General features: G+C 36.4%; 3 protein-coding genes and 1 long non-coding RNA gene across 6 annotated transcripts; 2 read left to right on the plus strand and 2 right to left on the minus strand.

The window, feature by feature from the left end:
* The first annotated feature begins 214 nt into the window (after window positions 1-214).
* Window positions 215-5,476, plus strand: LOC131020364 (histone deacetylase 5). The gene is made up of 14 exons (XM_057949130.1): window positions 215-745; window positions 1,165-1,366; window positions 1,793-1,939; window positions 2,036-2,148; window positions 2,725-2,936; window positions 3,032-3,096; window positions 3,233-3,403; window positions 3,495-3,578; window positions 3,682-3,805; window positions 3,893-4,014; window positions 4,135-4,328; window positions 4,465-4,594; window positions 4,912-4,976; window positions 5,062-5,476. The coding sequence occupies exons 1-14, from the start codon at window positions 549-551 to the stop codon at window positions 5,225-5,227; spliced, it is 1,992 nt and encodes a 663-aa protein (XP_057805113.1). The 5' UTR covers window positions 215-548; the 3' UTR covers window positions 5,228-5,476.
* A 7,683-nt stretch (window positions 5,477-13,159) lies between these two features.
* Window positions 13,160-17,304, minus strand: LOC131020367 (uncharacterized). Of its 2 annotated transcripts, none has more exons than XR_009100679.1 (3): window positions 16,933-17,304; window positions 16,194-16,288; window positions 13,160-13,934 (listed from the first exon to the last, which is right to left on the minus strand). It is a non-coding gene; the product is annotated as an uncharacterized LOC131020367 (long non-coding RNA). The 2 variants fall into 2 exon arrangements; XR_009100678.1 differs by having other exon boundaries at window positions 16,424-17,286.
* On the plus strand, window positions 13,400-16,190 carry LOC131020365 (flavin-containing monooxygenase FMO GS-OX-like 9). 2 transcript variants are annotated; one of them, XM_057949132.1, is made up of 7 exons: window positions 13,400-13,946; window positions 14,025-14,095; window positions 14,370-14,528; window positions 14,638-14,720; window positions 14,977-15,112; window positions 15,286-15,459; window positions 15,643-16,190. In XM_057949132.1, the coding sequence occupies exons 1-7, from the start codon at window positions 13,400-13,402 to the stop codon at window positions 15,841-15,843; spliced, it is 1,371 nt and encodes a 456-aa protein (XP_057805115.1). In that variant the 3' UTR covers window positions 15,844-16,190. The 2 variants fall into 2 exon arrangements, with proteins under 2 accessions (XP_057805115.1, XP_057805114.1); XM_057949131.1 differs by having other exon boundaries at window positions 15,286-16,190.
* Window positions 17,305-18,864: 1,560 nt separating the features above from the next.
* Window positions 18,865-22,939, minus strand: LOC131020368 (probable LRR receptor-like serine/threonine-protein kinase At1g74360). The gene is given in 5 exon segments (XM_057949133.1): window positions 18,865-20,230; window positions 20,232-20,908; window positions 20,910-22,130; window positions 22,132-22,301; window positions 22,505-22,939. Coding segments are annotated over 5 exon segments (3,282 nt in total). The 5' UTR covers window positions 22,575-22,939; the 3' UTR covers window positions 18,865-19,086.
* Window positions 22,940-26,779: the final 3,840 nt, after the last annotated feature.

A 26,779-nucleotide genomic window follows, 5' to 3' on the forward strand; every position in this document is an offset into this window, starting at 1 on the left:
TCATATCCATGCAAAATCTCTTTTCCATCTTTTCTGCACTTTTATTTTCTTTTGCAACTTCCACTTTGAAATATAAAACTATTTGTGATGCAATATTAATACAAGGAAGACACGACATAAGGTATTAATGTCCCTTGTAGATGGCATGGAAACTTGCAACTTTCTTATGAAAATGCCTTATTTATTTACAGTATCAAAATATATTGTATGAATAAGTAGATTTCACAATATTTTGACTGATCTCGTCCCTTTTCTCAAATTTTTGGCCCTCCCCCTAAAAAATTAAAATAAAATAAATAACGCCAAATCAAAAAAGGGAGGTCGCGAACTCATAAAAAGAAGAAAAGAGATTAGTAGTTCATTTTGAGTGGAAAAGGGGGGAAAATTACAAATCGTTTCAGTTCCTTCCAAGATTCATTCACTGTTTTCTTGGGAGAAAGGATTCTCACTTCCTCTTTCTCTCCCGTCTGTACTGTTGCACTTACAGAAATCAAACTTGGCAGCACTATTTCTCGTCACAGTTGAGAGAAAAAAATAGAGGTGGAGAAATGGAGTCAAATGGTGAAATTGAGAGCCCGTTGAGCAGAAGCAACGATGGTGTTAGCGGTAAAGATCCGCGGGTGGGTCTGATATTTGATGAGCGGATGTGTAAACACTACGCCCCTGCTGAAGAGGATCATCCTGAAAGCCCTGATCGGATTCGGGTCATCTGGGACCTCCTCAATTCTTCTGGCCTCGCCAAAAGGTCCGTCCGTTCACCCCCAATTCGAGAGAGAGAGAGAGAGAGAGAGAAATATTTTACCTTTTAATTCTGGTTTAGTTTAGCTGGAGTTTGGTTTTCTTCTTCACTTTCAGTTGGTATTTACTGGAGCTGAATTGCTGTCGTTTGGTATTTTGTGGTTGTGGAATTCTTATTAATCCTGTAATTATGTATCAAAAGTTCCTTGTTTTCGCTTTGATGCTCGCTCATTATTTAGTTTGGCAAAAGGATGTAACGCCATGCTCTCTTTTTAAGTCCTAACATAATCTAGTTTTGTTAGCTTGCCTTTTGCTACTTAAACTTTCAACTTTTGTTATTCTTGGAATTACTGGGTCTGGTCTCTAGAAAGAGGTTGTTTTTACTTAAAGAAATTCTTCTGAACTATGTAACCCGTACTTTTCCAGATGCATTCTTTTGAAGGCCAAGGATGCAGAAGATAATCATTTAGCATTGGTTCACACCAAAAACCATATCAGTTTGATTAAGAGTATTAGTTCCGGAAACTCTGGGTCAAAGAGAAAAAGAATTGCTGCAAAATTTAATTCTATATATTTCAATGAAGGCTCAACTGAAGCTGCTTGTCTTGCCGCTGGCTCTGTCATAGAGGTATGGCCCTTGAGATTGGTGAACACGACACGTTCTAGATTATTTTTCTATGAAACACATATTCAAAAAGTTCCATACAGTTTGGTTCTGGAAAAGGGCATTTTCCAAATATAACATTCAGTAATGACAATTCTAGATTGTCTAAACAGGATGTCTCCGAAAATTCTGGAAGGAACGGTTCAGATGTTATAATCAGTTGGTTTTGAAGTTTCATAAAGTTTGATTTTCCGGAAAATCTCTGCTAGTCTTTCTCACCGATAATACCGTCTCTCATTTTATTCTTCGCAAGAAAACTTAGAAGTACCCTTAAGATTTTTTATGAAAAATTTATGTTACCTGTAGTGTGGTCTATTGAATGTTTTAAAGTAGATTTCATCATAACTTCTGGAAAACTTTCATCCCAATACTCAGCATTTGCTACCTTAGGCTGCAGAAAAAGTTGCTATAGGGGAAATTGATTCAGCCTTTGCTATTGTGAGGCCTCCTGGGCATCATGCAGAGGAAGGTGAACCGATGGGCTTTTGCCTGTATAACAATGTTGCTATTGCCACAAGTTATCTACTGAATGAAAGAGTGAGTATCAGTTTCCGTCCTTTTTAGGCTTGTTCATAACTTTGTAAGGATTTCATGCTTGTTATTTAACTTATGTGACTACTTCTCATACTGTAGAGAGATTTGGGGATCAAAAAAATCCTCATAGTTGACTGGGACGTACATCATGGAAATGGTACTCAAAAGATGTTCTACAAAGATCCTCGAGTACTTTTTTTCTCAGTGCATAGGTACATGAAAATTTCAAGCTCAAGTTTAATATGTTTCTAGAGAAGCATGCGTGCAGATTGTAAGACAAACAAGCAAGGCAATTTCTCAGAAAGTAGGAATTATTTTTATTTCTATAATATATTGATGTATTTTGATGGGCACATAAATCTGAAATTGGAAAAACAATAAACATATAAAGTGACAATGGTTCAAGCTCTCTGAAACTTTCCTACTATACCATTCAGTAATGATTCCCCAGCCATAATGAGGTGTCTATTCTACCTGCATTGTTTTGTTGAGCAACTGACAATAGATTTTGTATAGATGATTGTGTCTTATATCTTCTCTCCTCGATCTCAGCTTCATTTTTATTTATGATAAAACACTTAATGCCGTTTTTGGATGATATATTGCTCCCCAATTGAAACCAAGTTATGGAGTTTGCCTCTTGTGGATATTTATTTCTCTACGAGGGGTGCTGATTGAAGAAAAAAGTATTCCGAATCCATAAATGTGATACTGGCTGATAGTACTATTCTTGATATTGTTTCTTGCCATGTTGGTGGATTTTTATTGTTTTTTCTTGTCCTTATCAGATATGATTTCGGGACTTTCTATCCATCTGGTCATGATGGCTCGTATATCATGACCGGGGAAGGGCCAGGTGCTGGTCACAACATTAATGTCCCTTGGGAGCACGGCCAGTGTGGGGATGCTGATTACCTTGCTGTTTGGGACCACATATTGATCCCTGTTGCTAAGGAATTCAATCCTGACATGATAATCATCTCTGCTGGATTTGATGCAGGTTAGCTGATTTACTAATGAACTTAGTAGCTCATCCTTATGAATCTCTTAAAGGTTTATTTACTAGTTAGTTATTATGGTGTTGAATTTGAACAGCGATAGGGGATCCTCTGGGGGGCTGTCGTATTAGTCCATATGGATACTCAATTATGCTCGACAAGGTTAGTACTTCAAACAGTTGTACCGATCATTCTGCTGTACTGGTATCTCGTATTTCTTTAACATGCCTGCCTATCAATTCAGATATTTCTTTATCTTTTTCATCTAATTATTTTTGTGTAATTATATATGATGTAGTTGATGGAGTTTGCTGGGGGAAAGATTGTTATGGCACTTGAAGGAGGATATAATCTGAACTCAATAGCAAGTTCTGCCCGTGCGTGCGTTGAAGTATTGCTACATGACAAGCCTCCTAATGTGTTGTCGGAGGCTTACCCTTTTGCTTCTACATGGCGCGTGATACAAGAGGTAACATTTAAATATGAAAGCTTTCAACTAGTTCAACTGATGTACTTAACGGACACACAATTGTCTGATTTCACTTGGTTTATCTGGTTAGGTACGCCGAGAGTTAAGCACATATTGGCCAGTACTTGCTGGAAATTTACCCGAGAAGATGATAAGTAAAACATCTCAAATTGAGGTAAGAATTTGTTATGGGCAAGATAGGCAATCAAATTGTGTGCATTTCGATGTTCCTCTATGCATAGTCAGTATTGATGTTCTGATAAACTCTCGAATGCCAGATCTTGAGCTCTGATTCTGAAGCCGAGACTGAGGAGATTACTCTCGCCGTACCAGAAGAAGTCCAGACTATAGAGGACATTATACAACCTTTATCTAACCTGAAAATAGACTTGGATAGTCGAGGTAACAAACACATTAATTTTGTTCTTAAATAACTAAAGTTGCGCTTCTTGGAATAGTTGGACTGAATGAAGTGTTGACTAAATGTAGACCAGGAAGCCACAGTGAAACCTTCATGGAGATCAGAGCTTTCAAAAGTTGACATATGGTATGCAACGTACGGATCAAACATGAAAATGTCGAGGTTTTGCTGCTATATTGAAGGTGGACAGGTAAAGACTGTGTTCAAAAGATTGTAACTGGAAAAAGGAAATACAAATATCTTTAGTAGAGTTTCATGTGTACTCATATGCTCATTTTTTCGTAATCTCTGTGCTATACAACCTCCACAGATAGAAGGAATGATGAGGCCGTGTGTGGGTTCTATGGACAAAAGCAAGCCCAAAGAGATCATCTGGAAAACTTTCCCTCATCGTTTGTTCTTTGCTCGAGAGCGTACAGCTACGTGGGGTCCAGGTGGTGTTGCTTTTCTTCATCCCACAAGTAATGTGCAGGAGAAAACTTACATGTGCCTATACAAAATTACGTATGTTTTTTCCTATTGGCATCACCTTGTCCATACACTCTTAGATCTTGCAATCATCATGTAACTATTGTCCTTGAAATTTCGAACTTGGGCTAGATTTGATTAATATTCCCCTAATATTATTTCTTTGTATTAGGCTGGAGCAATTTAATGACGTGCTGCTTCAAGAGAATATTTCAAACCAGGAAATGAGTCGTCCTTTGTTTGATTCGACCGCTTTGCAGACTATTCAAACTGAAAAATGCATCTCAGTGGAGCTTGTGCAGGTATGTGAGGCAAGATTTGCATGTCATTTGCTCAACGTTAATTACTTACAACGTCCCTAATTCTATAAGATGGAGGTGTTCATAATGGAGTAAACTCCTCGATGACTAAGCTCGTTACACAGCTTCATCAAAACAAACATGTCTAAAACATCATAGCCTCGCTATGTTTTCTATTACTGCATCTGCACATAAAATTTAATAATTCAGTGAAACATTTCTCCCCATTGTTATCAATTCTCCTCAATCCTCATACATCTCTCTTCATAGTCTCATCATGTTTATTTCTTATTACATCGTGTTGTTTTCCCTCTCTGCAGAGAGGCTGGTACCACAACGTTGTCTTCTTAGGAAAGGAGGGAGATATTCCAATTCTCACAATGACGTAAGTTTTCATCCTTGTATACATGCATACTCACGATTCCATGCACTGACCTCACATCCCTGTCTCGTTGCCCACCTGTGTGCAGATGCAGTCTCTCTGACGTGGACAATTTCTTAGCCGGTGTGTTCCCAATCAATCCACCGTGCAAAGAGTATGCGAACACCTTGATCAAAGGGCTCGTTGAAGGGAAGCAGCTCTCAGAAGAGGAAGCCTCAGCTTACATACAGGAAGCATCTTCCAAACATCTGTGAATCCATCATTTGTGCGTATCATCAAATTCTTGACTAGAATTATGTGATTTTTTGGGGCATTTCTTGTGCAGCTTTTTACCATAGTGTATGATTTATCTAAGTTATTGGAATTGCCACGACTTGAGTAGCCTGTAGATAGCATTACAACATGGCAATTGTGATTTTAAGGTAAGCTTGGTGTTATTAGGCCAAAACCATACTCTTTTGTTGCTGATTGCTTAGTAAATCCATGGTGCAACATATTCACTATACTGTTTTGATGTAGATAGGATTTCTTCTGGCCAAGTTTGCTATTTGTGAAGATGATTTCGTGTTAAATTTAATTTTGTAAAAGTTAATTTGGTGAGCGTGTTTCTGAATTTCAAATAATAATAATAATATAATATAGGCTAAGTAGTCAACTTTATCCCAAACTATCACCATTTTTTCAATTATGTCTCGAACTAATCAGTTAATATCAAAACTATGAAAAATTATGCAAATCTATGCTTGGATTAATTTTTAGATAGTAGTTGAGTGGAATTGTGAATTTGCCAATTTAGACAAAAACTCGAGTTCGAACGTTCGAGAATTTTAATTAATAATTAAGGAGTTAATTAGAATTTTGATTAGGAATTATTAATTTATAATTTTGTTAATTCATAATTATGATTTAAATAATTTATACTTGGGACTAAAAATAAATTACACTTGGGACTCGTTTGAAATGGGTGATTAGGGTGTATAATACATATGAGACTTTAATATTTTATTTAATACGAAACACACAGTCTTTTATAATTCAAAAGGCTGAAAATATCATACATATTTGTGTGATTATGTATAACACATGGAGAAGTGGTATGCATAATACAAATTATAATTATAATTATTATTAAATATTCATAATTGCAATAAATCAAACCAAATCATGAATTATATATTATAGATGTTTTAATATACTCTATCAAATATAATACTAATATAATATATAATAAAAAAAATATTTCAATGGAATATATCTCATATTATCACACATCGCAAATCGTATGTATCAAAAGCGCCTTAAAAAACCTAGATAACAGTAAAGACTTTTTTTTGCATATAAAATAAATATTTGTTACTTTTATTTGTAGAATCCCCAAGTCTAATCAATACTGTCTGCTTTTATTGACATGAAGAGGCAAAAAAATGTTGTAAAAAGAAGAATCTTTAAGTTAGAAGGGCCATGCACCTAAACCCTAGGTAAGGTGCAACCAAACATGCCATTATTGTTTGTGCAGCACATAAAGCTTAATTTGTAAGTTCAAACTCTTAAGAAAAGTGGTCCATCGCACCAAAGATTGTTTACAAGTTTTGATTTGATTTCACCAAACCCCACCATCAATTTACATTTGGACGTACAATACATACGTTTTACTTAAATCCTACCTATAATTATTAAAATTTTAATTAAGAAATAATGAATTCTAATTAAATTTTTAATTTCGATAAATGCATTGTACATCTGAATACATCCAAATTTTGTCTTAACAAAAATTGTTAGGACACCCTTCACGCTTGAAGAATAAAATAAGCACAAATCATAAACATATAACTTCTTCCTTCACATAAGAAAGTACACATTTTTTGTACACCTACCACCAATGATCCACTTTCACTTCATATTGCCTTGTACTAATTTAGTATTAAGTTTTGTTTGTCCCCAACGAGAAAATATTGATATTTGGGAGAAGGGGGAGAATACATTAATTATAAATTTTTGGTGCTTGGTGGCTTATTAAAGATAATAAGACTAATCAACTAGTAAATTCCAGTTAACTTTCATGTGACTTGGTCGTCACAAATGAGCGAGCTAATTTTGTTAAGATAGGTATCTTATCTAAATGATACTCCATCTGTCCATGATATCATTTTCACTTTTGTTATTTTTATTTGTCTACAATGTCGTTTTTGATCCACTTTCATTTATAGCAGTATGACCTACAAACTTTCACTCACAATAATAGTGGGACACAAGCTCTACTCACAATAATATCCACTACTATCCATCACTTTCTTAAAACCTGTGTCATCCAAAAAGTGAAAACAATATCGTGGACGGATGGAGTATAAGTTAACTAACATAATGACAACTAAAAATATCAATTGGACAGATACTTGCTCTTTGAGTGCAGAAGTTAAAGCTACTCGCCCGCTTCATAAACCTTTGTTAAGTAATTATCAGCTTGAATGATTAGTCAGTTTAGTGCAAGTTAGTTGATTGAAAATATGCTGATAATAGAGTCAGCTAACATGGTTAGTGTGTTGAGTGTATGACAATTTAATAACACTGTGAGTAAATAGCATAAAGTAAATGCACACGAAGTTTAACGTGGTTCGAAGAAATGCATGTCCACAAACTTTATAAACAAGCGAATTCACTTATCCTTAAGATTATTTGTTTTATAGTTGCAAGTTAGCTGATCAGTTCTATAACTTCGATTTGATCCACAGGTTAATCGGTCATGACCTATAACACACGTTGCTCACTAAGGAGTGTGTGTTTGAATGTTTGGTTCCAACTAAGAGGAAACTGTTACAATAAAATCAGGAGAGAAACGAAGGTAACACCTACCTTATGCAACATACATACTTGTTTCTACAAAATCTGGATTGTCTGCAGATACAATGTCAGACTCTGTAAAGTGTAAATTAAAGTTTCTTTGACTAATGTAGACTTGATTGATCATGTCCTTGATTTATTCTGATCTTCTTTCTTTAGGTATCCTGTGTTGATCTTCTTCATCAGTAAACTTGTTGATCAATAGACTTCTCTTCACGCACTATCAATGGACTTCCGTTACAAGCTGAAACGATACTTCAAATTTGAGTGGTTTACAAACTTCAACTGAATGAAACTTCCTTAGCCAATATTTGTAAAGTAAAAAAAACATGCTCATTAACAAATGAGCTACAATCTAATTATATTAGTTGGTCGTCATCCGTCATCATCAAATGATTTTGATATCTACTAATTTTTCCAAAACTTTGAATTTTACTAAAGTTTAATAAGTATAGTTTATCACACAACATTAATTTTTTTAGTATGATAATGAAGTATTATATATACCCAAGATTTATCAGAGCATACTTCAAATAAGGACCATGAATATCCACCGTCGTTAGAAAGGCAACTTTTGATTACACAATTTTGTTTTTGTGTCCTTCATTCATTTGAGGCAAGATGATGTTACAACATAGAAGTATAAAAATAAAATAAAATAAAATATTTGAATAAAAAGTCAAGTAGACATAATTTGAACAGAGCAATTAAAGCTAAGATCATATTTTAACAAAATCAATGATTATACAAAGGCCCCCTCGATCATTTGGAGTGAAGACAATCCCATAAAAGTAGCATACATATCCATCATAATTTTAGTCTTTTTACTTGTTTTAATTTGTCCTAATTAAGACTCTTAATTATATAGCGTGTGTTGGCCAAGCGGTATCAGTTAATGTCTAAGGTCAATTTTTTATTTAATTGTGTTACTTTATCAAAAAAAAAACTCTTAATTATATTTATTATTTTCCTTGTAGAATTCGCTAGCTACTGATTCAAAAATTGATGTATTTATTGAAATATTTTAATGGTCTACAGATTAAAGTTACATATTGAGACAATCGTAAAAATGAGCATGCATTTTTTTTTTTTGGAAGAATACAACACTACCTGAAATGAGAAAACATCAGGTACCGCACACGAGCGAGATTGAACCTAAGACCTCTTACAAAGGAGAGTCTTTGCGTGTCTCAGCTTTGCCACTAGAGCAAAGCTTCATTGACAAAATGAGCATGCATTAACTTGCCTTTAATCCTATTTATAAATATAACTAATAATGATTAACTATATGTCGATGTTTTATTATTAGGGGAGGGGATGGTAATGTTAAGTTCTTAGTTACTACTTTCTTTGTCTCAATTATATAGCTCGTTTCTACGAAAGGCTATGCATTTTTACCTCATTTACAAACATATTCCTTTTTAATTATTTAATTAACTCTAGCATTAATGAATTGTTAAAGAATAAATATGGGTTTATTAGAAAATTACTTAGTATAATTTTTTTTCAATAATTTTTCTTAATATATATGCAAAACTCAATCAGTTTTTATAATTGGGATGAATGAGTAATTATTAATCAACCTCAATAATCTTCAATTGAGTATTGGTCTATGAGCTGATCGATTTGTTTTATTACTTGTGATTTACATTAGCTTTCCCTATCATGTTTTTGTAGTTGGACAAACCTTTCCCCATTTAGAAGCTTGATCACTACCTTTCTACATTGTTATATTTGTACGAAAAGTTCATCACTAGACACCAATATTTTTTTATTAAGTAAACATCTTAAATATCTAAATTTTCATTTTCATACACCCTCGGGCCTGCGAAGTTTGAACAATTTTTTTCGGCACGAATTTTAAAAAATTAATATTTTATGTGTTTAGTGGGGTAGTTGAAAAAGTGAAAATGTGAATAAAAGAAAAAAAAATACCATATAAGGAAAGTGCTTAAACTTCGCGGGACAACCCAAAACAGAATACTGCTGAAGCTTCATAGGACGGAGGGAGTATAATTCTTCGGAACTCATAGGGATGGAAATTGATCCTAGACCCGGTCCAGATCCGCTGATCCAGATCCTTTTTAGAGGATCTGAGCCTTGTAAAAAATAGACCCGATGGATCTGGACCGGATCTGGATTACTCCTAAGATTTGCGGATCTGGATTTGGAGCAAAAGTTTTAAGACCCAGATCCGGTCGAAATTCGGCTCGCGGATCCAGTGATATATAAAAATTATATAATTTTATTTTATTGTTATTGAACTCTACCCTAAAATCTATTACTAATCTATACATCTCTTTTCATAAATAATAGTATATAATTCTATTAAAGATAATATTTTACTTATATCTTAATTTAAATTATAGTTATTATTATTATTATTATTATTATTATTATTATTATTATTCTTTTTTCAGTGTCAAAATAGAAGACACATTGTTCCACTGTTACTAAATATTGTGCTGAAGATAGAGATAAAATTGATTTTAATGATGTTATAATTAATTTTCACCATTTTTTACATATATTGTTACAACAAGTGTATATCTCATTATAATACTAATAAATTATTTAGTAATTGATTATTATATTCTTACTTATTATGAATGTTTATAGTAGTAATTTTTTTATATATAGATTATGATTTAGTTATTTATTTTTTAATAATTGTTGAAAGTCTAGATCAAATTTGATGTTAATTTGAGTTTATTTAAAATTTATAAACGTTTTAAAAAGAAAAAAAAATATGGATCTGGGTCTGGACCCGAGACCCTATAAATCTTATGGATCTGGACCTGAATCTTATTTTTTAGATCCAATGAATTTGAACTGAATACGAACCTAAATAAGAAAATGCGGATCTGGTTCTGAATCAAGTAGGATTCGGTTCAAATCCGGCCCATTGCCATCCCTAAAAACTCATAACATTACTATAAACCTCTTAGTAAAAACTTGTTCATTCAATAAGACAAATACTATTAACATTCAATAAGTTCTTTCAATTTTTTAATATGTAGTACAAACAAGTTTAGCTTAGACACTCTCAAGAATACTTAACTCCTCATGATCAACCAGGGATACGATTTTTCTTCACTCTTACATGAACGTGTCATATTAATTTAAGAGCCACCCATCAATGACTTGGACTATAAAAATTAGAAGTTATGATTAACGTGACAAAGTTATACAGATCAATTTAATTTTCATGTGATTTCACATGTACAGAAATCTGAAGATAAACTTAATGAATTTTATTCTAGGAAGTTGTCATTTAACTATAAAAATTTAATTTTTTATAGACAGAATTTCCCGTTGATAAATAGCCAATTATTCCCCTCGATAAAATAGGTTATCAATTAAACGAGGCCGTTGTCATTTTTAATATTGGTAAAATATTTAACGAGAGATAAATTCACTCGGTAATTTTATCGGGGGATTACCGAGAGGTAACTCTCACACTAAATGTGTGTTGGGTAATTCCTCAGTAATTTTGTAATTACACTGAGGTATTTTTTTTTTTGGATAATTTGTCAAACATTTTATTATAAAGTCAAATGATTTGTTCCTTTGATAATTTCTCGGTAATCCCTGTTCTTTCATGAATTTTTAATTATATTCTTTTATGTACATAGTTATAACAATTTATTTATCAATAAATCCAACAACAATTACAATATTTTCGTAGTCTAAACATAATTTATCATTCAACATTGTTCAATATGCAACAATACGGGACATGCACCAAGCATATCCTAGCCGTTTAAAATTTAAAATATAATTATTGAATTCAATTTGCTTACAAATTGAGAAACTGCAGCTATATTACACATACTTTTGAAGGCACTTCTGAAAATTTGTCGGTCATATAGCTTTAGTTTATACCTACCTTATGTAATCTGACTTTTCTTCTAAAATACTAAATGGTGAGGTAATTTGCAAACCATGACACAGTTACACTACTTATTGGAGCTAATCATTATTTAACATTATTTTTTATTTTATGTTATTTAAAAACAAGGATTGACAATCAGAATTCCACTATGTACTATTACTGTATAATCATATTTAACTATTAATATACATGATTAGCTTTACTTTTTATTAGTTTTAAAATAATTGCAGAAGCATTTGTCTCCAAATAATAATTATTGATAACATGATATGTAACTACATTCGATCCTTAATTTTGTCTTTTTTTTTTTTGCTCAATAAAATCAAAGTTGGTCTCACCAACTTAATATTCTAGCAGGGGAGTGCAATAATGAGGGTCGCACCTCATGCACGTCAATAGCAATTAAGAGATAGAGATAGTTTGCCAAAAAGTTCTTAATTCTCTACTCTCTAATTTGTCTCTTTTATCATCAAATAAAATTTGAAAATTGTTGAACTAATGCATCTGACATCATTCTACAAATAACATGCATTGACACATTATAACACGAGACATAAACTATTACTATAAACTAATATTGTTATTATAATGAAATACGATACAAAATATATTTAATTTTTGACTCGTGCTAACTCATTCACGGAACGTGAATTTGTTGCATCCCATGCACGTCAATAGCAATGAAGAGATAGCATAATTTGCCAAAAAAAATCTTATTTCTCTACTCTCTCATTTGTCCCTTTTATATCAAATAATATTTGAAATTTGTTGAATTAGTGATTTCGCATCATTCTACAAATAGCATGCATTGATACAATATAATACGAAACACGAACCATTGCTATAAACTAATATTATTAATTACTATAATGGAATACGAGACGAAACATATTTCTGGCTCGTGCCAATTAAGAGATATATATAGATAGTTTGTCAAAAAAGTTCTTATTTCCTATTCTCTAATTTGCCCCTTTTATCTTCAAATAAAATTTGAAAATTGTTGAATTAATTAATGCATCTGGCATCATTCTACAAATAACATGCATTGATACATTATAACACGAGACACAAACCATTACTATAAACTAATATTGTTATTATAATGAAATACAAGACAAAGTATATTTTTAACTCGTGTCAACTCATTCACGGCACGTGATTTTCTTGCACCCCATGCAAGTCAATAGCAATTAAGAGATAGAGATAATTTGCCAAAAAATTCTTATTTCCCTACTCTCTAATTTTTCCCTTTTATCATCAAATAATATTTGAAATTTGCTGAATTGGTGCATCTCGCATCATTCTACAAATAGCATGCATTGATACAATATAACACGAGGCACAAAGCATTACTATAAACTAATATATATTATTATTATAATAGAATACGAGAGGAAACATATTTGTGGCTCGTGCCAACCCTTTCTGCAGGGGATTGACTCACACTCAAGAATCGAGGAAAAAAACTCATTAATTATTTCTTTCAGTTTAAGATTCCAAAAGATGGCTCCCCCGACATAGCTGTATTATGGAAAAATGATAATAATGTTTCACGTCGGTCGCCTATTTAGAACACTAGTCTTGTTTTGAACTATAAATAGCCTCCCGAGCACCCATATCAATCACACATTTCTTGTCACAGCTCATATACATCTACTCAGAAAATAGTGAGATAACTGAACCCAAAATAACAATGGTTTCCGAAAGGAACTTGTCCAAGAAAGTGTGCGTGATCGGAGCTGGACCGGCCGGTCTGGTCGCAGCCCGGGAGCTGAGGAGAGAGGGCCATGAAGTGGTGGTTATTGAACAAAAGCATGATGTTGGAGGGCAATGGCTATATGACTCTAAAGTCGAGGAAGAAAACCCTCTGGGAAAAAACCAGTTCTTGAAGGTTCATAGCAGCATCTACGCCTCGTTGAGGTTGATTTCGCCTAGAGAAATCATGGGGTTCACTGATTTCCCATTTGGTGGGAAGAAAGGCAGGGATATGAGGAGGTTTCCTGGCCATAACGAACTTCTTCTGTACTTGCAAGATTTCTGTGACACGTTTGGATTGAGAGAGTATATACGGTTCAACACTCGGGTTGAAAATGTGGAGATGTTGGACTACCCTGTTCTTGACAAGGAGCATTTGAAGTGGGTGGTGAAAAGCAAGGCGGAGAAGGAGGTTGAAGAAGTCTACGATGCAGTGGTTGTCGCCACCGGCCATTACTCTCAGCCAAGGTTGCCTGCAATAAAAGGTATATAATATATTTCATTCAAGCTATCTTATTATATTCATCAAGCTAAATGAACATTTGATCTTGAAAAATGTCCAGGAATGGATGCATGGAGGAGAAAACAGATGCACAGTCACATTTACAGGGTTCCAGATCCATTCAAGAATGAGGTAACATTCAAGAAACTTGTCATCATTCTTCATGATCAGTCGCATTTGAGAATCAAGTCAGTGTCACATGCATCACACGTGATGATCGATATAATATTATCTTAGACATTTCATGTTTTCAGTAAAGTTAAGGCATACCTAGATGGCGCTTCCTGTTAAGGAAAGCTTTAACTGCCACATGCATACCTAACTAATATCATCAGTTTTATTGATGAAGGGTTGATTACTGATTACTTTCTTCTCAAACATACTACGAATCTCTGTAACTTTACAGGTAGTTGTGGTTGTTGGGAGTTCTTTGAGTGGACAGGACATCTCAATGGAGCTTGTGAATGTGGCAAATGAGATCTACCTAAGTTCCAAATCTCTCGATGTTTCTCAAGGCTTATCAAAAGTCATTGCTAAATATGATAATCTACACCTCCGTCCACAGGTTCATTATATCAATGTTTTGAGCAAAAACTTAGAGAAGAAAAAAGAAGTAAAGTAATGAATCATACTATCATAGTTGATTTCCTATTAATAGTCTCTAAATCTTGCAGATCGAGTCCCTACATGAGGACGGAAAGGTTATATTCAATGATGGCTCGTGGATCATTGCCGACACTATCATATACTGTACAGGGTAAACTGTCGTTTTATTACGAGCATCTGAAAAATCATATACACTTCCAAGAAAATAGAATGATAATTCAAAAACACCTCAACCACCCAGAAATATAAAATAATCATTCTGACTAAAAAGCTAAGAAATTGAATAATTTATTGCTTCTGAAGTTGCTTAGTTCAAACTATACTTTATTCAGATTGATGTGGCCATATCTTGAAGCATACACTTCATGGATGACAAAAACTAATGAGTACAAGTGGGGATTGTGCAGGTACTCTTATTCATTTCCATTTCTTGATACTAAAGGAATAGTAAGAATAGATGATGACCGGGTGGGACCCCTCTATGAGCATACCTTTCCTCCTTCACTAGCTCCTTCTCTATCTTTTATTGGCATCCCAAGAAAGGTAAATCTTCTACTTTATTATTTTTATTTTTATTTCTTTAATACAAGAGTAGGTCAAAGGACATGAGTGCAGTAGCAGAGACTAGAGTCATACAGAATGTATTGCAATACGACCACACTAGCTAGGAATTCTAACTCAAGTTTTGCTAATTTTGGCTTTTATGGTTTATGTAGCTTATAGGTTTTCCTTTCTTTGAATCCCAAGCAATATGGATTGCTCAACTCTTGTCTGGAAAAAGGAGTTTGCCATCATGGGATGATATGATGCAATCAATTAAGGAGTTTTATGACTCAAGGGATGCTGCTGGCATCCCAAAGCACTATACACATGATATTTGCGAGTTTGAGGTAAAAAAAGAAACTAAGCTAAGCTATGTTTACTTCTCTAATATAGTTTTTCCCCTGTGTCATTTTCATGAATGGAATTCACCTACATCTGATCAGTACTGTACACAATTTGATCAAACACGAGACTGTGAGTATAGGCAATCTTCAAGATTAATGTGTGTGCTACTTTCCATGTGTTTTCAGTATTGTGACAAATACGCAGACTACATTGGTTTTCCACATTTAGAGGAGTGGAGGAAGGTACTTTGCATCTCAGCCTTAGTGAATGCTGAATCAAACTTGGAGACGTATCGTGAATCATATGAACAAGATGAGGAGATGCTTCAAGTTGCATATAGCAGCACACACTTCACTCAACAGGGACCTCAAGATTCTACCTTATGAACTACATGGATCTATTATTGAATATTCCACATAATTATGTGCAATTCTTGTGTTACTAGTACTAAACGAATTCACAATCATAGATTGTCAAAATAAAAGATATTTTTTCATATTGAGAAAACCAAGCAATTTTGTTTTGCCTTTGGCTGCTTGTAAGTCAAAATATGTTGCATTGTGGGCCGGGGAAGGAAATATTGTATTTTGTGATAGATGTTTATTTGTCAAATCTATGTACTTAGCCTTTGTAATAACAACATGATGATGCCATGAAAACCAAATAGAATGATCACATTTCATGATCAATATTAATTAATGATGCTCTAGAAGGAACATTCTTTCATTCAGTTTACCTGTTGTTGAAATTTCGGTTAAATGATTCTCGCTCTGCCTTTTTCATGTCCACAGCTTCAGCTTACAGCTACCCTTCTCCACGAACAGCAAATTCCTGATTCAACAGGAAAAAATTAATGTTCATTGCAACTTGATGAAAAATAAACATAAACCACCTTCATCATCTTCTTCTTAGTATCATTTTGGTAATAGGAAAAAAAAAAAAAAAAACAGAATAGAATAGCATAACCTAAGTTTCGTTAATCAGCATAACCCTTGAGAGGAAAGGTCTTCGGTATCATTAGAGATTAACGAAATGACCCAAAAACACAACTCAGGTTGAGTTCATGCCTAACGAAGCGACAATCAAAATGCTTGCAACACATTTAGAGCAAATCCTGGGATCATGCATTCTTTGCTTCAACAAGGAAACTCATTCTTTGCAAACAAGAGTAGTGCTCCATCCCATTCGGCACCTCATTTGCCTACTCTGCATTCTGACGCATCTACATCGCTACTATGGATTTCCAATCATTGTTACATTTCACTTGTTTCACCACTTTAAGACATTTCTTCGAACAGATGATAGGCATGATCACATCGTGCGCTAACATTTACATATTTTCCAGTTTTATTTGTCGGATTTCAGGCGTAGCTGCAGAAGCCTTCTCCATAGTACAATACTTTAATTTTTTTTTATCAACGAGCCTTAGATATATCCGAAATAACCTACGCCAAATAGTCCGGAAATAGTCTCACCGAAGAAATCTCATATTCTTTGTCCAATCTTTCAAACCTCACTTCATGCGATGTCTCCTACAACAATCTGTCCGGCGTTGTTCCATCTCTTATATCAAAGAAATTCAACTCCACCTCATTCGCCGGTAACATCCAGCTCTGCGGCTACACCACCTCGACACTGTACTGTATCCGTCGCGGCGTCGCCTAAACCTTCATTGCTGCTGCAACCATAGAGAACTTAACACCATTGCAGCTAAAGCCCTCCTGTTCGTTTTAGTGTTGCTCTGGTGCTTCATCGGAAAGAAGGCATCTTCAAAATCCAGCAAACCGGTGGACCTGGTTGAGGAATTTGCGTAATTTTTATTTTATTTTTTTAAAATAATATGGCATAAATAATGTCGCATTGTGTCATGTTATTTAAAAAACAAAATAAGAATTATACAATGACATTTGATGAGCCACATCACGATTTAAAAAATAATCGTATGATATTTTTGATACAACTTTAATAGTTTGAAATTAAAAAAAAAAAAAAAAATTGCTTCAAATTTTGTATTTTTAGGGCATGAATGGTATGCAGGAATGAGATGATGATTTCTGCGCTCATTCCCAATCCTATGGCTGATAGGGTTTTGATAATGGGAATCGTCATTTCCGATAGAATGCCTATTCCCATGCATATGGGATTAGCCATTCCTCCTCTTCTCCATGGTAATATGTATTCTCACGGATATGAGATTACTCTATAATAAAAGTTTGTTTTTTTAATTAAATAATAATAAATAATAGTAGTAAAATAATTTAATATTATTAATATAATAAATAATAATTCTAAAAATTAATTATAATAATAATAATAAATAAATGATAAATAATAGTAGCAAAATAATTTAATAATAATAATAATAATTGTAAAAATAATAATAATAAATTAATAATAACAATAAATAAATAAAATTAGTAAAATAATTTTAATAATAAAAAAATTAATTAATAGTAAAATAATAAATGATAATAATAGTAAAACAATGATAATACTCCATATAATAATAAATAAATAAATAATAATAATAATAATAATAATAATAATAATATTATTATTATTATTATTACTTTCATTTATTGTTATTATTAATTATTAATTATTATTATTATTATTATTATTATTATTATTATTGTGCTAATTTTATTTCATTCTTATCCATTCATTCCTTGTAAATACCAACCATAGGAATCCTATATTTCATTCCATTACATTGTCATTGTCATTCCATTCCAAAATTCATTCTATTCCCTTCTAATTCTATTCCTACATGTCAGCCATCAGTGTTTCAAACATATCCCTAGGTATAACATTATCATAAATTAAATTTTATTTAATCTATCAAATCAAACATCACCACCTTAATTCTAGCAGAGTAATTAATTGAGTACTATATAAAATACTCCCTCCGTCCCATGAAAACAAGATCAAGTTTCTTTTTTGGTCTGTCCCACTAAATAAGACCAGTTTCTAAAAATAGTAAAAAATTTACGCTTTATTCACCTTTTCACCTGCCACACTTAACACGCTCTTCCTATGGATTTATTAACTTTTATTTTTATGATGTCCTTTATGTTTTTTTTTATTAGCTAAAGAAAGAAAAAATACATTCACACTCTAGCTCTTTAAGTGATTCGAATTCTCAATTTATTAATTAGAAAAGAAGCGTCTTATCAATAGACTAGATTTTATCGTCTATGTCAGTGAAGAGAGTTCTACTTCTTCTATCAAAATGATCATATAAGATTGTGACAGGTCATAATCTTTTATACTCCGTATTAAAATTATGAGTCTTTTCGTAGAATTCAATTTATGGTTTGTTGTTTACCCAGATTTAAAATAGTTCGTAATATTCTGATAGAATAAATTCATCAACCACTATGATATACAGCAGAAGTGGGGACACATTTACTTCAAAAATCGATCTTTATTCACTTCCAATTCACAAAATATACTAGTCCACTTACAAAACTAGCCTAACCACAAATAGCAAGAAAAGAAAAGAATGTGACTCCATCAAACAAAAATGGTGAATTTCCCCCCTCTAACAATGTGTGTTAATTACAGAAAGAATGATAACAAAGAAAGCCTATACATTGATCTAAGACACAAATCCTAATTGAAGAAAATCAAAGAAAATCAGAAGCATGTGCAAAATCCTTTAGTGTGCAAGAAATCTTAAACAACATAGCCAACACCTCCTTCATATTAGGCCTAGCATGAGGCGTCTCAGCCGTGCACCATATCCCAAGCCGAAGCAACTCCCCCATCTTGTCCGCTCCATCAACTAGACCAGATACGAGCAGAGCCACAGGTGGCACTGCTCGTCTCTGACCGTCCCCCATCACCCGCTTGGCCCACTCGACCAGACACTCCTCGCCACCATCCAGGGCCCGCCTCCCCGTGGCCAGCTCCATCGCCAGCACGCCGAAGCTATACACGTCCCCTTTGGTGGTGGCCTGCCACGTCTGCCCGTACTCGGGCGCAACATACCCCACGGTCCCGGCCACCATGGTGCTAACGTGGCTGCCACCGGCATCCACGACCCGGGCCAGGCCAAAGTCGGTGACCCGGGCCTTGCCATCCTTGTCAAGAAGCACGTTGCTGGCCTTGACGTCCCGGTGCACGATGCTCGGGTAGCATTCGTGGTGCAGGAAAACGAGCGCCCGTGCGACGTCTATGGCGACCTCGAGACGCCTACGCCAGTTGAGGCCGATCCGGTCGGTGATGTGATCCTCTAGGGTCCCCCCTTCCATGTACTCGTACACGAGCAGCTTTTCCGATCCGTTGAGACACCAACCATAGAGAGTGACTAGGTTTGGATGAGGCCAACCTAATCCATTACCACTCAACAACTCCATCTCAGCTCTGAACTCTCTTTCCCCTTCCACACCTTCCGACTGCAGCTTCTTCACCGCCACCTCCCTACCGTCGGGCAACACGCCTCGGTAGACCGTGCCGGAGCCTCCCCGGCCGATGATCCTCTCATCCGAGAAGCTTCTAGTAGCCCTCAAGATGTCTGAATGTGTGAAGGCCGTCTTGTCCAAACGAATCACCTTGATCGTGTTGGACATCCATGGCGAAGACGAGCTTGAGCTTGACAACTCCACTCTCTTGGACTCCTGCAAGAGATACCCTCTGGACTCGATAGGGCTCTTGATGAAGAGGCACACTATGAGAGTAATTACCCCACAAACTAAGGCAGCAAGAAGCAAGCCCAACACCACTAAAAACACACCTATTCCTCTACGCTCCTCCTTCCTCCCGCTCCCCTCTCCTCGCTGCTGTCCTGTTCGTCTCGTTGCTCATGAATGGAGGCAGCCGGAGAAGAGGGTCCGCCTCGAACGACCACCTATCTAAGGTCGCCAGCTGTCCGATCGCCGGAATAGAGCCCGAGATATAGGGATTGTAAGAAATGTTGAACTTGGTGAGATCACTCAAGTTGTTCAAGCTGCTCGGAAACTGACCGGAGAAGTTGTTGTACGACAAATCAAGATTCTGCAAGCACTTGAGGTTGCCTATCTCGGCCGGTATCTCGCCGGAGAAGGAGTTGCGCGTGACGTTCAGCACCATCAACGGCATCCGCTCCAGCCCCGAAGGCAGCTCGCCGCCGAACGCATTCAGACCCAAGTGCAACATACTGAAATTCAACATGTTTCCGATCTCAGCCGGGACTTCGCCGGACAACTGATTGCCACTGAGCTGGATGTAGCCGGAAATTTGCATTGTCCGAATGTTGGATCCCGGCGAGCACACAGAAAACAGGCCGTACCCTTTAAGGATCCTGTCCCACAAAACTCTACACTTCTTCCTGGTGAGGAGATCGTAGACGAAGCTGAAGGGCGGGTAGTCCGCCGGAATCCACCTCTTCATCGCCGTGCATTCGCCGGAGCCAGCCGGCATCTCATCAGTCTCGCGACGGTTGAGCATGAAAGTAGGCGTGGCGTTAGCTGCCGATGGTCGTTAATTGAGTTGGCAAGGCCCCCGAAAACAGGTTGTTTGCGAGATTGAGCCAGAGCAAGCTGCTGCAGTTTCCCAGCTCCGGCGGGATGGGGCCGGAGAGCGAATTGTTGGCGAGCATGAGCCACAGCAGTGATGTGAGGTTGCCGAAAGTGTTAGGTATGGAGCCGTTGAGGCTATTGAAGGAAAGGTCGAGTGCTTGAAGGCCAGAGAGGTTTCCATATTGGGAAGGTATGCCGCCGCTGAAGTTGTTGTAGGCGAGAATCAGGTATTTCAAGCTCGCCATCTGCGATATCTCCACCGGCAACTCGCCCGAGAAATTATTGTAGCTTAAATCCAATCTAACAATGTTTGGGAGCTCAAGAACACGCGATGTGCGAATCCCACCTACATACGAATTCTTGTGCAGTAGAAGAAATTTCACCTGCTTCAGTCGACCGAAAATCTCTTGAATATCGCCTCCGAAGTTGTTTTTGCTCAAATCCAGGAATTTCAAATTGCTTAAACCGACTAAACTCTCTGGAATCTCTCTTGAAAAGTTGTTATTCCCCAAATATAATGCTTGAATTTTAGGCAACGATCCTATTTCTTGGGGGATTAGCCCCGTGAAATTGTTCCCCCACAAAGTCAACATCTCCAAATCCTTGCAGTTGGAGATTTGAGATGGAAATTCTCCCCGGAAGTGATTCTCCGACAAATCCAAGGATCTCAAGCTGCAATTTTGGGAGAAAATCGAGGCGATGTCGCCGGAGAAGCGGTTCTCGGACAAGGAGACTTCCACCATCCGATCGAATCCAGACCATATGTCTCCCTCTAAGCGATTCGAGCTGAGATCGAGAAACTTCAAATTCCTGCAGTTTACGAAGATGTCTCCTACCTCGCCGGTGAAGTTGTTGTTGGAGATATTAGCTACGGCTAAGTTGGTGCAGTTTTCCGGTATGGTGAGACGGATGTAGGCCTGAATTCTGTTCTGCGACAGATCGAGAACCTCCAAATTATCGAGGCCGGTGAGGTTGACCTCACCGGTGATGATGTTGTGCGACAAGTTGAGGAATTTGAGCTTCCGGCAGCGGCCTAGGTCCGCCGGTATGGCGCCGCCGATGGTGTTGGACGAGAGGTCGAGGTGGGAGAGCTCCGTCAGGGCGGAGAAGTTTCCGAAGAGCTCTCCGGCCATGTTGCAGTCGGAGAGGTCGATCTCCGTCACGCGTTCTGGTCGAGTTGTCGCACGTGATTCCCTCCCACGCGCACGGGGAGCCGTCGCCCAAGTTCCATTTCGTGTATTTGCCTCTATTCTCCACCACCGGATTTTCTCTCTTCAGAAATGACTGCAGCTGGATTAAGATGTCTCTGTCTCTCTCTACCGATTGCCCAATCACGACCTCTCCTGTTCAGAAAAGAAAAGGAAAAAAAAAAGATTAATTTCGCAGTTGGTGTAATAAATGCGGGTCAACTCCGACAATCATCCTCGAAACTCCCAACTCGAATAAACAACTGCAGTTGCAGAATTCTCGTGCATTCTAAAATCTTAACTTGATTTCTAGAAATCAACAGCATATGTAATTTACTAAAATTCGTCAAGTATTATACCTGTGATGAGGAGGAAGAAGAAGAGAAACGCGGCGCGAAGGAGGAGGTGATCGGATTCGTCTTCTGACATGATCAGTGAGCTGTGCTTGATCTTGTTTGGAATTCGGGATTAATTGTCAGAGAGGTTGTTGGGATTTCATGTTCTTAAAAAAAATAAATGGGAATTGAAAGATGAGACAAGAAAAGAATGGAAAAATGTGGAATAGGTTTTCGTATTTGCGGTCAAATGTTTTTTGTTGAATATAGGATAGGAGGAGGGCCTGCAGCTGCGAGCAGAGTTGGAAGAGATGCACGTACGCCAAATATTATATTGATGTGAAGCACACACTATCCTTTTGTTTTGTATGAGCAGATTTCGTTATTAAATATTATGGGATGAATGATATTGAATTGTTGTGTGTAGTTTTAGTGTTTGGTTTTCTTGTTGGTGCGTGTGGTGGGAAAGCGAGAAGAAGAGGTTTATAAATTTGTGACTAAATGAGGGCAGAGCCGCCCGCCCAAGTTGACCACATTTTTCTCTGTTCTTACCGGTTTTATTTGAATCCAAAAGTCAGATGATGTTTCTTTTTTTCTTTATTTGTCGCATCTTCTCCTTCTTCTCTCTTTCTTTCTTCTCGCTCCTTGGTAAGCGTTGGTCGGTGATGAGGCCTTCAAATGGGTACTTGATCCTCCACCAATGTTCTCGTTACTCACGTGTCTCACTCTTAATTTTGAATCCCCCTTTTTTATTTTATCAATTCAGACGGGTGTTTTTTTAGGTTTCGAGTGGTCATCTCATAGAGTCCTAACAATAAATAAAGATGCATTGGTGGTAACTGCAAATCATTACATCCCAAAAAACTTACTATATTTTTTTCCTTAAGCTCAAACAATACCTACCAAACATGTCAAATTTATGTCATGCTCCCCAGAAGGAGAGAAAAAAAAATGTTAAATTATGAACTTGGCAAACTAATTGAGTTTTCATACAGAAATAATATTGCACGTGAGAAACATTCCGCTTGAATAAGAGCCCCTCGTATCCATAAAGTATGGGATACACATTTAATCGATTCATAAATGTCACGCGTGAACGTACGTTAAATCCTAACCTAGCTACAATTATTAATTAGTTGCTATATTTTGACTACTTACATTTTCCTCTCTTTCTCCTTCTAGTTTCTAGTTGTATTACTATTATTATTATTATTATTATTATTATTATTATTATTATTATTATTATTATTGGTGCATAAATACATTTATTTTGAACCAATTTTAATTTTTAACACAAACTTTAAAATATATATATATATAAAAAAAACACACCAATTTATATTGTAGTAATTTTAACACGAATTTGATTTTCACCCAAGTTGAAACTGATGTGGCACTACCAGATTGCCGATGTGGAAAATCAAAATTTTATAAAAACAACATTGGGGACACATCGTTTCAATGTCGTCATTTAAAAAAAAAGAAATAAACATTTCTCTGTTCAAATTGGACAAAATCATGTATTCATGATACACGACCGATGTTAAAAGAATTAGGGTAAGATTATGTCTCATGATATTCTGTCCAATTTGAACAGAGAAATGCTTTTTTTTAAGAAACAACAATATTGAGATGATATGTCCACAATATCGTTTTTATAAAGGTCTGATTTGTCTACATTGACATTCCGACGTGCCACATCAGTCTCAATTTGGGTGAAAATCAAATTTGTATTAAAATTACTACAATCAATAATTTGGTGTATTTTTTGACGCTTTTTAAATTCATATTAAAAATCAAAATGGATACAAAATTAATTTATTTATGCACCACTAACATTTATTATTATTGGCAACTTTTGATAGAATTGTATAAGCTTGGTAATTACATTCGGAAAAAACATGAATTTTATAGTAGTAAGATTAAAAATTATCTCTCCACAATCGGCTTACTTAAGTATTTACCGTAAAAGATTTTTCTTGTCAATATTTTTGGAATTTTTCTATCGGCTGCTGATTTGGGAGAATTACTAACTAGTTGATTGTAAATTTTTAATAATTAAATGTTCGATGTACATATACATGATAATTAATGAATATCCATTCATTTAATTAACAAAACGTAATATTTTCTTCGCCAACTTGATTTACTGTAAAAATAAAATACATACATGCAATAATACAATATTAATTACACTATATGTAAAAGAGATTGTAGCACAGACTATACTCTTTAACTTCTTATTGCGTAGTGAGCTTAATAATATTACAATAAAATACTAATAAATAAAGTGACGAGTTCCTTAAAGGAAAGGGCAAGCGTTAGATTCTCCCTGAAGCTAATGACACCAAACTCAGTGGTTCAAGTTTTAGCAACCATCAATGACGAGATTTAATTAAAAAACATATACATGGAGTAATTAATCGAAGAGTAATGCTAAAGAGCCACATTGTGGACACCCACAATTTATTTAAATAGAAAATAATTTAATTTAATTAATTTATTTTTTAAAAGAAAAATAAGATTTAGTTATTTTTATCATATATATTCTCTATATTGTAGTTATTTTTTTGCAATTTTTTGGTAATTTTATTATTTTTATTAAAAATAAATTAAAAATAAAAAATGCAAAAAAAAGAGAATAAGTACAATGTAGAGAATATAATAAAATAACTAAATTCTATTTTTATTAAAAAAAATTAAACAAATTAAGATTTTTCTCATTATACTAGTTTGTGGTGGCCACAATTAGGGCTGGGAATCGGGTCGGGTTCGGGTACCCGAACCCGAAAATCCCCTAAACCCTATACCCGACCTCGACCCCGAAATTGAAATCGGGTACCCTAATACCCGACTCGGGTATCCGAGTCGGGTATTCGGGTACCCTAAATTACCCGAGTCGACTCATTGAAAAATCAGACATTCCATCACAATAAACTAGAATACAGAAAACCAAATTCACAGTTCGAAGTTGAGGGCGGTGGCTGCCGAGGCCCCTGCTGTCCACGGCGGCGGCGACTCCGGGCGAGGCGGTTGCTGGCAGTCGACGGCGACTTCAGGACCACCAACAGCTCCGAGCGGTGGCGACGTCGGCCGAATTTGAGAAAAACAGCGGCAGCAGCGTCGTGAGTGTGTGCGTTTCAGTGAAGGAGAGAGAGAGAGGTCGTGTGAACGAGAACAGAGAGAGGGAGACGGCGATTCTGGGAGGAAAGAGAGCAGCCGACTGGGAGGGATGAATTTGGAGGGATGAATTGGGTGGGAATCGGGAATTGGGGAATTGGGAAATGGGAAGGCAGAAGGGATTCAAGGGAATTGGGGAATCGGGAATTGGGGAATTGGGAAGTGGGTACAGCTGTGCGGATATATTAAGTCAATTAATTCGGGTATTTCGGGTATACCCGATACCCGATTTTCTAACACCCTAAATACCCGATCCCGAACTCGAACCCGATTTTTTCGGGTATAGGGTACCCGATACCCGATTTTTTCGGGTCGGGTAATCGGGTACCCGATACCCGATCCCGAACTTCCCAGCCCTAGCCACAATGTGGCTGCATAAATTATTGTTAATGGAAACAAAGATACAAGCAGGACCACAGCAAATTCGAGATACAACGTACATATGCATATTTGAAATAGGGAAAAGGTGCAGATAAGCCCTCCTAGGTGTAGCCCTTATAGCGTATATATACCTTCCCATTCTCACTGTGCGTGCAACTAAACCCCCCAACTCAAGAAAAATGGTGCAAATACCCCCCTCGCCCTAACCTCTGTTTTCTCACCGTTAGTCAGCATTATTTTATTTTCTGTGGGGCCCACCATCTGAAGTCACGAATTTCACATGAATGACGGATTTCTACGTGGCCGCAGCGATTCTCAGCCGACGTCGACGACGATTGGTGCAGTTTTCTCCGCAGCAATTCACTTCGAGATCTGACGCCGTCGGCCTTATCGCTCAGTAGCGCGTAGAATTGGGAGGCTTGAGAGAGTCGAGGGAGATAGAGGGCGCCGGCGGCAGTCTGCTTCATTTGCTGCTGCTGTCGGCCGGTTTGAGTGAAGAGGAGGAAGTTCAGGCGGTAGTGGGTGGACTAGGATGGATTTTGCAGAGGGAGGCCAGGGTTGCGGCGGCCCTACCGCTGTCGCTCGGCCACGGACGGAGAGAGGGAAGGAGAAAGGGTTAGTTGGCCGACGGTGGCTCTTCGCCGGAGTTTAGAGAGGGGCTTAGGGTCGAGATCGGCGGCGGCGGCCCTCTAGCCGTGCGCTCGCTGGGAATCGAGGTAAGGGCCACAAGTTGAGAGA

Source organism: Salvia miltiorrhiza, chromosome 4 (genome assembly GCF_028751815.1).
Source record: "Salvia miltiorrhiza cultivar Shanhuang (shh) chromosome 4, IMPLAD_Smil_shh, whole genome shotgun sequence".
In the NCBI taxonomy this organism is placed as follows: domain Eukaryota; kingdom Viridiplantae; phylum Streptophyta; class Magnoliopsida; order Lamiales; family Lamiaceae; genus Salvia; species Salvia miltiorrhiza.

Bases quoted from the DNA above. Each gene is read 5' to 3' on its own strand.
- LOC131020364 (XM_057949130.1), top strand. From the start codon at position 549: ATGGAGTCAAATGGTGAAATTGAGAGCCCGTTGAGCAGAAGCAACGAT. The intron at 1,367-1,792 runs GTATGGCCCTTG...TTGCTACCTTAG, and splicing joins CCGCTGGCTCTGTCATAGAG to GCTGCAGAAAAAGTTGCTAT. The intron at 4,329-4,464 runs GTATGTTTTTTC...TCTTTGTATTAG, and splicing joins ATGTGCCTATACAAAATTAC to GCTGGAGCAATTTAATGACG.
- LOC131020365 (XM_057949131.1), top strand. From the start codon at position 13,400: ATGGTTTCCGAAAGGAACTTGTCCAAGAAAGTGTGCGTGATCGGAGCT. The intron at 14,721-14,976 runs GTAAACTGTCGT...GGGATTGTGCAG, and splicing joins ACTATCATATACTGTACAGG to GTACTCTTATTCATTTCCAT. The intron at 15,113-15,285 runs GTAAATCTTCTA...TGGTTTATGTAG, and splicing joins TTATTGGCATCCCAAGAAAG to CTTATAGGTTTTCCTTTCTT.